Raw genomic sequence first — 15,994 nt, 5'->3', positions numbered from 1 at the left:
AGCAGTACACAGCTTCCTTCTTTGTTTCCAAACCACTACATTTTCAACTCTGCAGAAAAATATTTTGTAGAGGTGGGGGGGGAGGGAGAAAGAGAGATCAATGATTTGCCCAAACATATCCACTAGGGGTTCAGACAGTCAGGTTCCCCTCTACATGACATAAGTAACATAAGCAGCAGATATTCTGAACCTTGACCCTCATTGAACTAAATTATCAATCAGGACAACTTAATTCTGAACCTTGACTCCAGTAGATTTTGATGCAGAATTATACAAGGATTGATGTAAGGATAATCAGTATATGGTTGAATTTCTCAACCATTCAAAATTCTGAAATCTCAGAGATTAGGGGATACTTTCATCTATAAATTCATAGCATTGTTCAATCATGGCATCTTCATTCACAGAACTGTGACTAATAATCAAATTACAAGAACAAGGCCGATCACACACATAATATGGGAATCCAGATTCTTTAACCACATCTCCCCTGCCAATATTCGCCTTGACCCACATCTCCCCAGCCAATATTCACCTTGAGTCACTTCTTAAAGGTTCCATCCCTTTCATGATAGCTCTCCTGATGCTAGTTCCTACAGACCCATTCTCTCTCTGAGTTTCCCTCTGGCTTAGCAAACCCTCCCCCAAAATGTGTATGAGTTATAAGCAGCAACCCACATCCATAACTATCACACTCTGAAGCTCTGTTGTCATTTTCTTATAAGAGCCTGATTCATCGGCCGAACAGGTCGAATACTGAAAACCGGAAACTCTTTGGACAGAATTTTCTTTTTCTGGCCAAAAAAGGCAACATATCATGATCCATGTCATCCTCAAGAAATCCCTTTCTAATTTATCAATTTGAGCAGAAACAAAGGCTAGAATAGAAAATCTATCTCATTTCTTTGAAATCTATCAAGATAAAACAGAATGACAAGGAAGGTTGAAAACCCACTCAACCACCTTTGATTTTAACAAATCACATGACTTGTCTCATTTCTTGACACCTTGTCAGTATCGCCTTGATTCACTCCCCCCCCCCCCCACGCCCTCCCAATGCCTAGAATCACTTAGATGCATGAGGGCCACCAGATCTCGCCTTGAATGTATAATCGACCATGTAATAGGAGCATTTTTGTCATTTTACAAGTACGTGGACTACGTTGAAGTACCTAGTACCACCCTTGAATCCTTGATGCATGGTGTAGAATCAAAAAGCATACCAAATTACAGTTTCTTGGGCAGGGTCTTTAATACCATAAACTTTAGCCTATGTGGATTGTGGATTATGTACATCAACACATATACAGACATAAGGTCCTGATCATAGTTCAAAAACTCATCGAGATCTCAAAAATCTCAGAGATCTCAACCTGGTCAAGACGAAACTGCATTGTTTCGATCGGGTTTTCAGAGATTTGGGTCGAGTTTTCCGATATTTCGATCAAGTTTTCAGATATCTCCACTAGAGTGTCTGTGGCACATGTATTGTTCACTGCACTTGGGTTGGGTGTCTACGTAATATGCATTGTTCACTGTACTTTGTAGTTTCTACTTTAAGTCTTTAACTATTTCTTAAATAATTATTCAATATTATGTGTCTTCATCCACTATTGCATAATTTACTAGTTTTACTTGCCAATTATGTCTCATAGCACTCAAACAATGTATAGAATAGGGAATAATACACAAGGGCTCGACGGTTATTGTCAACCAAGGGTGCAAATCCAAAACACCAACTAGGGTGTTTTTTTTTTACAATTTGAAGATTTAAATACGTTTATTAAGCCTAAACAAGCTTCCCCTAAAGTTTCGGAGCCAACTATGGCCATTGAAACATCAAGCCAAAACCATAAAAAAATGCAGTCTTGCTGAGATTTCGGTTGTCGAGACTCTGAAACAAGACGAGTTTTTGAACTATGGTCCGAATCAGAGTTACATTGAAGTTTGTAGTTTCTGATTAATAGGTAAATACTGTCCTCATCTTACAGAAATTGAACTAAGCAGAAGACTAGAGCCAATTTCGGCCAACTTTTGCCAAGGTTCCTGACACAGTTGGAAAGGGAACATCCAAATACGCCTAGAGCTCCTTCTTAGCTCCTTCTTACAGCTTATATTGATTTTCTTCATAGGTTATAGAACCTACAGCTGCCAAGCTCAAAAATCCTTATAACAACGAATTTATTAAGACATATGAAGCTTTAGAACTGTTCTCTCCAATCTCTTCTGTTGTTTCGCTTCATCAAATCTACTGCTATTAGATTATCAATTTTGGCTTTGTTTGGTGGTGTTACCTTTGCCCTGCTGCAGTACCATCAGGAATTTACATCGCAACAACTAATCCACATGCTTTTGTGATTCATACCAATTTTCTTCATAGTCAACAAATTGAATGTTTAAGTATCTGTTTCTCCTTTGCCTTTTTTACTTTTCCTTTTTGGACTGAAAAGAATGGCTAACTGTTGAAAAGTGAATTATCGCTCAAATACAAGCATAATAAACAAGGTATAACTTCAAAAATGTTAATAATGAAACTAGTCAAGACTTGAGACAGAATATCCAGGGCAATTTTCTTAATTACCAGACTGATAACTGCCAAGAGAACGTAAATACCTGTTAATAAGCACAATTATAATTGCATTACTGAGAGATTTCACTGTGGGGAAACGTAGCTGACCAAGCAGCAATCCCAGGCTCCTACTGGCCTCAATTGATAGGTCTCCAATGTTAAGCATGGGATGACCACCACGGAGCCAGGACATATTAAACCCTACCACATTTCCTACAAAAACAGCAACATTGTAAATAAAACGATAACAAGCAATATTAAGAAAAGCAGCCATCAAATATCATCATATTTCAAGCATGCAGAGACAAAAGTTGCTGTATTACCTTCATAAGCTTGATAAGGAGGTGGCTCCGAAGGACCATCAGGATCTGGTGTATAAAGAAGTATCATAGCTTCAACAAACTTCACACCTAGCAGTCTGATCCCATCGTTTCCAGTCTTGTAGGCATGTCCATAAAAATGAGTTAGGCCAGAGAAACACTATAAACAATCAGGCATAGTTGTCAAGGTATCATCTAGGCACCGCCTAGGCGACAAGGCAGTTTTCAAGGTACTAGTCGACCGGTCGCCAAATTTTCTAGGTGGTAGGTGCTCAGACTTGAAATCCAGGGGAAAGGGAGGGGGGAATCCAGTGGCTTAATGAAAAAAGACGAAATGTGTGAAGATAACATGTCTGCTACCATGGAGAAGAAAAAATAAGAAGATGCAGCAGCGGAAACAGCAATCACCATCGCTGCCACTGCCAGAGAATAAGATGATAGGAACAAGCAGCAGCAGCAACTGCTGCCACTATCACTGCCAGAAAAGTAGAAAAAAAAAAAGCCAAAACAGAATAAGCAGATGAAGTAGCAGCAACAGAAACAGCACAACCATCACCGCCGCTGACAGAGAAGAAGAAACAGTAGGAGTAGCAGCAACTCTCGTCACCATCACTGCTGGAGAAGAATATGATGATGATGATGATGCAGCAGCAACGACCTCTGTCAATGCAAAAGAGGAAGAAGAAGAGAACAGACTACAGAGAGAGGTGTACCTCTTACTTGTTCGTTGAACCTTCAATGAACTTCACCGAGTTGCGGAAGCAAGGGTGAAAAGAGGAACTCTAGTTGGAGTGGCAAGGGCAAGGAGAAGGGCTCTAGTTGCAGAGGCGAATGAAGAATTTGGGATTTTAGGTTCGTGGATGGGAAAGGAAAAAAGATAAACAAAAAGTACATGGTATTTAATATATGAATTGGTTATGATAGGGTGTATGAGGGTACAACCAAAACTATATCCTCATTCACCAATGAAAATCATTATAATAGAATCATTGAATTAAGGTATTTCCCCCTACATTTTGAAGGGACACCTAATGCGCCTTGGCCGTCACCTTGCCACACCTTGGCACTATGATAACTATGCGAGCAAGTTAGTCTCCTAACCAGAAAGCTTACCTGAAATGCTATTGGGTATACAATGTCCTTAAACTTTAGCATTGAGTCCCATGATGATTCAAGCGAACTATCCAATTCACTGGAGCATAAACCCTGAAATATCACATTAAACAAACTTTAGGGGAATATTTACTCACAAGATTTGGAAGAGAAGAAAGGACAGAGAATTCTTCTGATCCCACTATCTTGAACAATGCAAACAGAAGCGAGAGGCAACTCAGTGACTAAAACCTCACCACCACACAAACACAAGAGGATACACACAAGTATGCAAACATGCAAAAACACACCCACATGCAAGGTGGACACAGACACACACACACACACACACATGTGCTTGAATTCTCAATTCCTATGGCATGCATCCACAAGAATACAAGCAAGAGGCCACTCACCCAGCACACAACAGAAGTATGCAAATGTGCACATAGATGCACCCAGATGCAAGTCTGTGAACCCATGCACTCACGCACTAAAGCACACATTTGTTCATATTGTCAAATCTTGATACATACACAAGCAGTTGAGTAGTTGCACACTACACCCACAAGTACAAATTTAGAAACATTTACATATAGCAAGTTCATTACTAATAACCCAGAAAGAGGCAGCTTAACAACCAAACCCTCTCTAGCAATGGCCCTAAGAAATTCTAGGACACCAAGCAAACATACACAGGTAGGTAGATATACCTGAATTCACACAAGAATCACACGCATTCATGCACATGAGCACATGTTTGTGTTATCTAAATTCCTGGGACACAGAATCAAGCCCACAAACATGATTCACAGGTACAAAATACATACTATAAAAGAAACCAGAAAGCCAAAGCAAAAAAAAAAACAAAAAATAATTCTTTTATAAACCATGATTTCAATGTAGCAAAGAATACTAGCTCATTCTTGAGAAGAGAATTTAAAAGCAAAGGCTCCAACAATACAGATCAGCTACAATTTTATTCCAGCTTTCACAAGACAATGTATATAAAACTATTTGTTTGCACTCGCAGAATCAAGATGAATCTATAAGAGTTTTATCATAATAGAAGTTGAAGATGAGAATTGAACTACTTTTTTTTTGGCACCAGGGGGGGTGGGGGGAACAGAATTCGAAATTTAAATATAACAGTCCAATGCAGTGAACCGGAATATGCTGATAGCCTACCTGAATCGCAACCTTTTCAAGAGTTCTACAAAATAAATCAGTCCCGCTAGTGATAGCCTGTCGAGCAACAGCTGGTGCAGTATCTTTCAAAAAAGCAATTAAAACAGGAACCATTTCAGGTAAGAATTCGATATGCTCCATTCCCAATTGATCAATCATCCTGCATTAAGTGAAATGCCATAATCAGAAAATTTCAATCCCATTGGCCAATAGTACAAAAATGTATGATATATTAATTTATTATTAGTTATAGTTTCCGATTTTGTACTTCATATAGCTCCAATGAAAATTACATAGAAGGCAAAATGAACTTTGCACTACCTGTTAGGAAGGGGAAACCTGCGCTGCCCACTGGAATTGTGCCACGTGGAAAAGTGATGTTGCTATTCCGACCATTTGATAGAAAGGGCGTTGTCTGGACTCTGGATTACACACGTCCTATCTCAAAACCTAATTAAACCAAATACCCTTCTGTTATTGGCATGCATATACATGCCTCCCCATGTATATGCATGCACGCCTACGGGAACTCCGACTACTATTGTGCACTCTCCCATAGTCCTAATTTTTGAAAGCTCTATTTTGCCATCTAACAAACTCCGTTTGGGCGTGAGCAAGGAACCTTGGAGTCTACGGGGCAACAAATTTTGGGCTCCAACTGAGCTGCCACATGGCAGCTATTTTGGCAGCAGAAGAAGCCCTCCTAGGTGGGCTGCCCAGGAAACCAAAGCTCAAATATTAAAGAGACATATAGGCATGTTTTAATTTGTATAGGAATTAAAACTTTTGTCATTTACCAAATACAAGCGGCTGTGAACATCTCTCAAAATAACGTTTGTATGGAATGTGTGATTAGTTCTTTCACTAATCTACAATTTTAGTAAACCCAATTTTTCTATTTTTAATAATTACTAAGTATGACTTATAATCCCTCTATCCCGCAAAAAGACAGTTCTTCCCATTTTGTGCTGTCCCAAAATCTTTGTCCCTCTCTAAAATTAGATAATAACCTTTTATTAACTCTAATTATTTGACCCCTTGCATTTACTACACAGGTCATTAAGAGATTTCAGATAACTAGTGGAAGGAGGGCCAAATTAGATAATTAAGGCTTCTTTCGATGGCATTAACTGCCCCCTAATACTTTGGGCTTTTTCGAAGGAGATGGCCATTGCTGGGCAGAGGGAGTAATATTCTTGTTGAGAAGTACTGTTCACGTGACACTGTTCACGTGAACAGTGACTTGGTGGATATGTGTATCTTCTATTTTCCTAGTCCTAGTTGGAGTCCTAGTTTCTAATTATGTCAAGTCCTAATTCTACTGTGAGCTGTTAGTCTTAGTTTCAGTTTGAGTTGTTAGTTCTAGTTCTTTTCCTATTGTAACTTGGAATCCTATCATGATTAGGAATTCCTAATCTGATTAGGAGTTTCCCTTTCTATTTGTAATTTCCCCTCTATTATAAATAGAAGAGCTTTCCTATCAATAAAGACAAGAAGTTATTATTCTCTTATTCTCTCTTTTTTCTCTTCTCTCAAGTTACTGGTTACAGGTCCTAGGTTTTCTACATGGTATTAGAGCTAAGCAACCAGTGACTGATTCTCTCCAAGATTGCTGTTTTGAGAGTTGATTTTAATTTCTGGTTTGAAGAAGAAAACCCTAGTTCATAGAAAAAGAAGAACTAGGGTTTCATGTACTCAATTCATTTATTCAATTCTGAAAACTCTACATCAGATTTCGAATCTGATTTCTGCTCTTCAGATGAGTTGCAGATTAAATACTGATTTGTTGATCGATTAATGAAGAACCTGGTTCCGGGCTGTAGATGCTTCTGAAGAACCTGCTTTCGTTGAAGGTGCAATCCCTTTTTTTACGGTGATCGAGGGGCTGGAGTTCAGGACCTGCCCTATTTTTGCTCAGTTTCTTTTTGCTTATCGTGAGGAAGATCTCTGATTTTCTGGTTTTCGTCTTGCTGAGTGTTGCGTGGCTTAGTTGTTGGATGGGCTCTTGTTCTCTGATGTTGGCTATTGATTTTTGGTGGTATCGATTCTTTGCTGGTATTTTGTTGCTGCTGGTTCGATTGAAGCTGTTCTTCCACGGAGTCAAATATTTATCATTGTTGTTCCCCTACCGCCGATTGGGTTGCGGGTTGAAGTTGCAGCTTTTGTTCCGCCTCCTCCTTTCCTCTTCGATCTGAGTTTTGGAGATTACATTAATTTTCTCCATGAGCTGCTGTTGTTTCGATCAAGAATCGGTTGGCTGCTGGTTCTCGTTTTCCTCGTGGCTCGTTTTCCTCTTGTGGTTGGTTCTTTCTCCCATCATGAGGTTGAACTGCTGAAGACAGCGTTATATTGTTTTTGGCTGGTTGCGTGAGGAAGACATCCAATATCTCAAAGTGGGTTTCCTTTTTTGGTTACTCTACTTTATTCCTAGCATTTTATTTTATTCTTTAAGTTCCCTTTTATGCCCTTATCATCTTTTCTTATCTACCTTTGTCCTTATTTTACTGCTCATTCCAACATTACCCTTTTGCCTTGGGTGGTATTTGTAAGTAGATTTCATCTAAATTATCTACCCAAGAGCCCCTTGACAATTCTGGTTATTTACAAGATTGCCACTCTCCATAGCCATTATTTTACTTATTGCATCCCATTGCTTTTTGTTTACCAAAAAGGCCCGTGCAAAATTCTGGTTATTTACGGAACTGCCATTACCTTTTAATACATTCCCCTATTTGACTACCCAATTGACCCTTGAAAATTCTGGTTTATTACCAGTTTGCCCTTAAGCTTGGATTGTATTTAAAAGTGGATTTCCACCAAATTACAGTCATGCCATCCTTTTTTTTTCCAACACCGTTCCCTTTCAATAATTCTAATTCCCTTCATATCCCAAAACATACCTTTGGCATTTACCCATAACACCATTGGAAACTTCTAATAAATTACAATTTTGCCATTCCTTCCTTTTTAATTACCCATAGCACTTTTAGAAAATTCTGGAATATTATTTTTTTGCCCTATCTTTTACATTATCTCTGTTATGTCCACGTGTACTACACGTGCGGAGGGGATTATGTACAGTACACCTGCAGACATTGTAGAAGCAGAACTTGCAGGAACACTTGGTGCAAAGCATAGACGATCAGAGTTTTCACCATTGCCAATGAGTATCTACTTTGTTATTGAGTTGAGTCTGCCGTAAGGGGGAGATTGAAGTATTGAAATATTGAAGATATTTGGTTGTTGCCTATTTGAGGACTTTCGATTGGGTTGATACAGTTTTTTTCCACTGCCTGATTCAGTTTGTTTTCGCTATTTGCTGCTCTAGTTAGTTCACTTCAAGATTCTAAGTCACTATGACAATCTGAGATTCATCACTGGATAGCTATTGAAGATTGTTGAAAGATGCCTTTTTTTGAAGACATTCCAGTCCCGGTTTGCTGATCATGTCTGTCCAAGTTTTGAAGATCTATTTTTTCAAGTTCTTGAAGGTTTATTTGGGAGCTGCATTCATATGTCAAGCTGGATTCTACTACAACTTAGTTTTTTTCATTTTATTCAAGTTGGGCATTAGTACCTTGTATGCGGCAACTTGAGGGGAGTGTTAGCATTATTAGGAGTTCTTTTTTCTTTAGTTCAAGCTGGATCTTCTTTCTTTATTTATTTGTATAATCCAGCTTGAGGGGGAGTGTTGAGAAGTACTGTTCACGTGACACTGTTCACGTGAACAGTGACTTGGTGGATATGTGTATCTTCTATTTTCCTAGTCCTAGTTGGAGTCCTAGTTTCTAATTATGTCAAGTCCTAATTCTACTGTGAGCTGTTAGTCTTAGTTTCAGTTTGAGTTGTTAGTTCTAGTTCTTTTCCTATTGTAACTTGGAATCCTATCATGATTAGGAATTCCTAATCTGATTAGGAGTTTCCCTTTCTATTTGTAATTTCCCCTCTATTATAAATAGAAGAGCTTTCCTATCAATAAAGACAAGAAGTTATTATTCTCTCATTCTCTCTTTTTTCTCTTCTCTCAAGTTACTGGTTACAGGTCCTAGGTTTTCTACAATTCTTAATGTGATATGATTAATTATTTTAGCGAAACCCAATTTAGTATCGAGTAAATAGGGATTTCTCTAATTTTTGGGTCAAGTCTTTTGATTCTAGTTTTAAAATATAGGTTTTAGTGAACAGAAGTCTATTTTGTTAATGTTTTAAATTAAAGTTAATCTAAGTCAACTTCAAAATTATTCTTTTGCTTCAAGTTCTCGAATGGCCTTCCACCATAGTACTAAATCTCGTTGAAATTCAGGGAATTTTGGCCAGGCCGAGATGAGATGCATAGTAGAAATGAAAAAATGCATCATCTCGGTCAAAATTTCGGCAAGATGTCGAAATTTTGACTGTTTGTAGCATCTCGCCGAAATTTTGGCCAGATGTTACAAACCCAGATTATAAAAGTGCAATGCCTCGTGACTCTTAGTTGAAATTTCGACCGAGAGCTCTCTAGTGATTCCCATTTCAACTGTTTCGGCTGGTTTTTGCTGTTTCGTACTTTCTTTTTGGATATTTCGCCGCACCAATGCCGGAATCACTTGGGAAAACATCATTGAAGCTTGCTCCACTGTTTCAGGTAAAACCCCTTTCGCCCAAAATGTTTTTTGCAAAACATATGATCAATACATGTTAGTTAGTGATGAATTTATTATATGTTAGACATCAGAAGCGTCATATCACAATGGATGACTAGGTAGTTCTTCACAGTTTGGTGACCCGTATCCTAGCATAGGTTACCTTCAATATGTCAATAATGCAATTTACATGGCAACTGTGGAGGACTACACTCGTTTCTTCTCCCAAACTATGACGTGGTATTCATTTGTTCTACAGTCAGAGGACAATGCATGTCGGCTACATCGAACCATGAGTGGACACTTGTATTAGGAAAGTGTATTGACATCCAAATTATGTACTTAATTTTATGACTCATTGACTCTTCTAGTACTTAGACAATGTGTAAATATACATTAGGATTTGACCGTATACTGCCAATCAAGGGTGCAAATCCAAAAAAATCACTTTAGGTGACTATTTTTGCAATATGAACATTTACATATGTTTATATAGCCTAAAATAGGGTTTCCATGAAGTATCAAGCCTTAATTTGACCAAAAACCTACCGAAACGGCCAACCAAAACAATACGCGAAAAAGGACAAGATTTCGGTGAAATTTAGCCGAAATCTCGGTGTCTCGAATATTTCGATCAGGCTGAAATAGCCCACCGAAACGAGATTTTAACCTATGCTTACTGCTACCTTCTTAATCAACCGTATGCACACTAAGCTACTTCGTTCCAAATCCCCTTTAGACATTTTGTCTCCTCAAGCTTCTGCTTTCTCTTCCATTAACCGTTAAAAGTAGTCTAATTCTTCTTTTGTTTAAAGCCTTTGACTATTAACCGTTCTTTAAACTTGTCAAGTGACCCATCCGATTTCAACTTCTTCCTAAATATACATTTAGTATCCAACACCTTGGTTCCAAGAGGGAAGTCAACCAATTTCCAAGTTTGACTTGCTAAAATTGAGTCCAACTGACTCTTAATAGCCTTCTTCCACATCTGGAGAAGTTATAGCCTCTTGATAGGTTAGAGGGTCTTTATCAACAAAATAGACAAACATATCATAACCCAAGTTAATGGGTTTCCTTTGTCTCTTACTTCTCCTTAGTTGACACCCATCACTAGATAGAATTTCATTTTATCCGCTAGGACCTCTACTGCCATTATCAATTTCAGACCATATCAACCTTCAGTAAATCATTTCTCATAGGAAATATAAGCTCAAAAAATTCTCATCTCTCGACTCTGATGGAGTTTGCATCAAACATTTTGTCTATGGTTTTGATCACCAAAAACCCATAGGCAACACTACGTGGTGCATACTCAATGAAAAAAAAAAAAAATTCAAAATTTTTGGGTCCCAACTTCCTTTTCTTAGGTTCAGGTATTTCTATCTCTGCCAAACATCCCCAAACTTTCAAAATAGATTTCCTACTATGCCACAATTCAAAAAGTAGGTCCGTCTTCTGATGAGGGCTTTTATTAAGGAGGTGTTTTGAATCATAAAATCGTTTTTAAAAAACCTTTATAATACAGCAGCGTCGAAAGAAAAAAGATACTCCTCGTGTCCAACAAGTGGTGAACCTGGTGATTTTATCCAGAAGCACATCATGGCAACGCTCTTGAGCCTGTGCACTACCATATAAATTGGGAAACACGCAGTGGTAAGGAGTTCCACTTTCATCGTGCAACAGCAATATAGGTAGCACCAGTTGTATCATCTTAAAACACACACTGTTATAGATTAATAAACTCCTGCGCAACGTAACACAACTAATTTTGTCCCTTTAGGCAATGAATGCAACAAACTAAATGATGATAATAATTCACTGATCAATCACCGTAATAATCTCCGTAAACAACAAGTGGAGACCTCGATTCGGTTTGCATATTTTCCAGAACCAAGATTGAAATTTGAGAACGGAAAGCCATCCAACAGTTAAAAGTATACGTACCCGGCTAGAAACTTGCGAACTGGACTGAACCGGTCGTTCTGAAATTCGAGAAGTTGAGGCACGAATTCTGGAAGTAAAGAAGGATCTCTCTGCAACAAAAATTCCTTTAGCTGATGCAAATGCTCCAGCTTCGAAGGTATGTCCATGGCGAACTTGGCCGAGTGCAGGAGACTTGCTGCCTTCTCTCTTGAACCGATACCCATCCTTCCAACCATTTGAAAAAACCCTAATTTTCTTTATTCGTTACAGTGATACCAGCCAACTGCAGATAGACAGAAACAGAGAGCCAGATCACCGAGCCTTCTTCGGGCGTGTTGTTTGATTCTGAGGCAGCAACGATAGTTGAATGCCTGAATGAAGAGCGAAAAGAAACGATTAGCGATAAAATAATTGAAAATAAATAGATAATTTGTGAGACGTTCGTCGCTCTCACAGAGTCGGGACTCGGGAACGCTAACGCTCAACGCCTCAGCGGCATGTGGAGTTAAGCGCATGCCTTTCTATAGGACTGACTGGGTATCTTTTTTGGCCTTTTTTATAGAATGGAAAATAGATTTAACTTTTCTGTCCTTTGTAACCTTAAAAAGGGCGGGAGGGCCAGACTCTAACAAGTCTAAATATCTGCCATTATATAGTCCAAGTAAGGCAATTACCAAAAAATAAAAAGATACTCCAAGTGAGGCCTAAATTCTGCTGATAGTCCCCCAAATTCCCTATTCATATGTAAGATTTGAGTTCAATCATGCCAATTGGAAAAAAAAAAAATTTATGAGTGGAGAAGTGGAATTTTGAAAATTGTAGGACACTAGAAAAAATGCATAATAGTGATAAGAACAACCATGGGCTTGCATGAATATACATGGAAAAGCATACCAATACGCGAAAGAATATTTGATTAAATTGAAGCTATGAAATTTGCATGTACTGAATTCACACCATTCTCTAAACATCCAATGGTTTTTTTGCTTGATGAAAAACTCAAATTCATTAAAAACTAAAAAACACAAAGAGGACTGCTCTCAGTGTAACTATCAGAGAGCTATAGAAGTCTAGCTGGGGTTGTATAATTGTGTGCAATATTCATAGGATGTCTACTAACTTTAGTGATTAATATAGAGGTAAAGTTACAAAACATATGTTTAATATCATATGATAACGCAAAAAGTGGCTATCACCAATAAATGCACCGTTCATAAGATAACTAGGTGACCAATTGTTCAGAGTACGTCCATATATATAATAGATGTTTGATGCCCTTGTTAATTGCAACTTTGACACCTTGCTCAATTGCTTTTGCTTCGGCTTTAGCAATTAAAAGTAAAAAACCATAATCACAATAAACATAAAGTTGATCATCGTCAGTACAAAGGCAAGAAGCCCAACCACCATCCTTCGAAGATTGCAAAAAACTCATCTATGATTAGTAGAATATGAACAAATGTTGCTTTTAATTGGACCGAAGATGAACTGGGAGTCTCAGCAAGCGTAACAACAACCAGGTGTTGAAAATGAGAAGCATACCAACGTAAAATCAAATCAAGCAAATGCTGAGGGTTAGGTATTTTTTAGTTAAAAACAACAAATTTCCTTCAAACCACAAGAAAAACATTACAATTAAGCCCAAAATCACGAAAGATTGTAAATCAGATTTAGAACAATCAGTAGTCGTGTATAATTTCAAAATCAAGTTGGTTAATCTTTTGGGATTGGTGTGTGGTTTGTGTGATTATATTTTCATCAAAAAAAAAAAAAAAAAAAAAAAAACTTCAAAATCAAGTTCTGAAACAAACAACCAACGAATTCAGGGCGCAAACCTAAACTACTCGCAACCCGAATACTTTTAGAGTAAGAACAACTGAAAAAAAACATGCCAAAAAGTTTTATTAGGGGTAGAACATAACAGACACAAAGGTTGTTATTGTTGTTGGGAAACGAACACAAAGGGCAAAGGGTCAACGTAAAAAAAAACAATTGGAGAACATCCTTGGTGAGTAAGCCATTATATAAACATCTCCACAGAAAAATCTTAAACTAGGGGTATGGTTTGAGCTTCCAAATAAAAATCCATGGAAAACTTGGTAGGATAGGGGATTGTAAGAAAAGACCATTTGTGAGATAAGAAGCGGAAACTTTGGTAGTCAATACACCCAATTTAAATTGAGGGTAAAATAATGATCCTGAAATGCAAAAAGTGGAATACTTATTTTTTCAATATGAAGTATAATATGTGGAGGGATGAGAGAATGCAACAATTGCATATTCCAAGAGTGAGAATGATCAATAAGCTCAGAAACATAGATTGACTGGGATCTAATCAGAAAGTCAGAAATCAGAAACTGTTGGAAACCATGGGTGAGTCTAAATATGAATTGGCAAAAGTTTTAATGCGTGGCCGTGCATGTGCCCGACTTGTATTTATGCCAATCTGAAATGACATAAACCCCTGCACCCCTTGTTTGATGGAATTTTCGCCATATGAGTTTTAGAACCTATACCAATCCTTCAAAAAACTAGTTTACAAAATTCAGGCAAAATATCCAAAATACCCTTTAAAAAAATGAACAAATTCTTTATTTGGGGTGGTTCAAATATGCAGAATAGACAAAGATAATGAGAAGCGTGAACTTCACTGGTTCGATCAGCTGCGGATAAGAGAGAGAGAGAGATGGCAATTCGTATAGAGAAGTTTTACTTGTCCAATTTGAAGCATGAGAAGAAGACTAAGCTACAAGGCACAAAACCCTTCTTCACTCGGGTTTTGAGGCTACAGGTGAATGCAATTTCCAGTGGTGCCCGGGAACTCATACAATCAGGCACTGTCCGAACTATACCACCGAAGGAGGCTACTACAGTAATTGATTCCGAAGGTTGGAAACTCCTTGATATCAGACCAGTGTGGGAGAGGGAAAAGGCATTGGTTTCTGGTTCATTACATATTCCACTTTTTGTGAAAGACATGGACAGTAGTCCCCTCACCCTTCTAAAGAAATGGGTTCACTTCGGCTACATTGGTTTATGGACCGGCCAAAATCTGACAACCATCAACCCTGAATTTCTCCGGCAGGTCGAGGTAGCAGTTCCTGACAAGGAGAGTAAGCTTCTTGTAGCCTGTGGAGAAGGGCTAAGGTGAGTAGTACTCCTTATTGAATGCTATGCGGCAGTAACAACAATCATAGATTTTCAGATGCTAATTAATTAAGATGATCCATATATATATATATGTTGCTTTAGGTCCATGATGGCAGTCACAAGATTATACGAAGGAGGATATCAGAACTTGGGATGGCTTGCCGGAGGGTTCAACCGTGCCGGAGATGATGATTTTCCGGCAGTTGAAGGGACGGGCAAGCTACAATATGCCACAATAGGGGGTGTGTCCTACTACTTCCTCCAATTACTTATACTGTTACAAGCTGTGGGTAAGTGAGTGATCAGGGATGATTCTAATTCCTAATTTCTCACAAGCCGCAAGAAATTAATAGAGACAGTACTGGTTCTTGTTCCATTCTCTACTGATCTTCCTTGCTCTTGATTATGGTTTCAGCTGTGGATTGTGTGGCTATAAGCCAGCCATTCATGATAAGATTTTTTAGGTGAAATGGCAATATCAGATATAGAATTTTAATCCTACTACCTAGTTTTTTTTTTTAATGTCCTACTATACCTAGTTTCAACTCAACATCACTTCGTTCAACGTGAGACATTGATTTATTCTCAAAAATGTTCCTACAAAACCTGAATCTGGGATTAAAATTCTTTCCAATTCCCTAAAAAAGTGCAGTTCGGCGCAACCCAGTTTTTTTTTCCTTTTCCCCTTCTTCCTTACAAAGATACCCTTGAAATTGGCCCAGATGTTTTTACATGTCTACGAAATTCCAGCCTTGTCCTTTGTGTCATGTTTTTTTTTTTGTTATTTTTGGAATTGGAGAGCTTTAAAGCCTTTAATAGGGGGATAGGGGATGGGGATAGACTCCAAGATGATTTGAACTCATAATCTCTTATTTGAGGAGTTGGTCTTTTGCCACCTGAACTGACCCCTTGGGGTTACCAATGTACCATGTTCCGTATCCCTTCTTTGATCTCTTATACTCAAATTTCTTGTCTCACTCCATCACAGACACGCATCTTTGATCATCTGTACTAAATTTTCTCGTCTCACTCCATTAGAGAGAGAGAGACACACACACCTCTTTGATCTCTTGTACTCTTAACCAAAACAAAACAAAAAAAAAAAAAAAACTCTTGTACTCAAATTTCTC

The 15,994-nt window shown here is 38.2% G+C and overlaps 2 protein-coding genes across 3 annotated transcripts in view; one reads left to right on the top strand and one right to left on the bottom strand.

The window, feature by feature from the left end:
• The window catches only part of LOC122645934 (symplekin), a 60,802-nt gene extending 48,749 nt beyond the window's left edge, over window positions 1–12,053 (bottom strand). For both annotated transcript variants that reach the window (XM_043839354.1, XM_043839362.1), the window contains exons 1-5: window positions 11,736–12,053; window positions 5,170–5,329; window positions 4,003–4,095; window positions 2,893–3,007; window positions 2,614–2,782 (exon numbers count right to left, since the gene is read on the bottom strand). In XM_043839354.1, the coding sequence (XP_043695289.1) occupies window positions 2,614–2,782; window positions 2,893–3,007; window positions 4,003–4,095; window positions 5,170–5,329; window positions 11,736–11,950 (752 nt within the window). In that variant the 5' untranslated portion in view covers window positions 11,951–12,053. The remainder of the gene's footprint in view (window positions 1–2,613; window positions 2,783–2,892; window positions 3,008–4,002; window positions 4,096–5,169; window positions 5,330–11,735) is intronic.
• Window positions 12,054–14,344: 2,291 nt separating this feature from the next.
• On the top strand, window positions 14,345–15,360 carry LOC122656896 (rhodanese-like domain-containing protein 10). Its single transcript, XM_043851591.1, has 2 exons — window positions 14,345–14,861; window positions 14,967–15,360. Exons 1-2 carry the CDS (start codon window positions 14,401–14,403, stop codon window positions 15,160–15,162), a joined length of 657 nt encoding a protein of 218 aa, XP_043707526.1. The 5' UTR covers window positions 14,345–14,400; the 3' UTR covers window positions 15,163–15,360.
• The last annotated feature ends 634 nt before the right edge of the window (window positions 15,361–15,994 follow it).

Source organism: Telopea speciosissima, chromosome 1, assembly GCF_018873765.1.
Source record: "Telopea speciosissima isolate NSW1024214 ecotype Mountain lineage chromosome 1, Tspe_v1, whole genome shotgun sequence".
NCBI lineage: Eukaryota > Viridiplantae > Streptophyta > Magnoliopsida > Proteales > Proteaceae > Telopea > Telopea speciosissima.
Note: the sequence above shows the minus strand (reverse complement) of the source record. Positions and strands in the feature narration are given on the sequence as shown.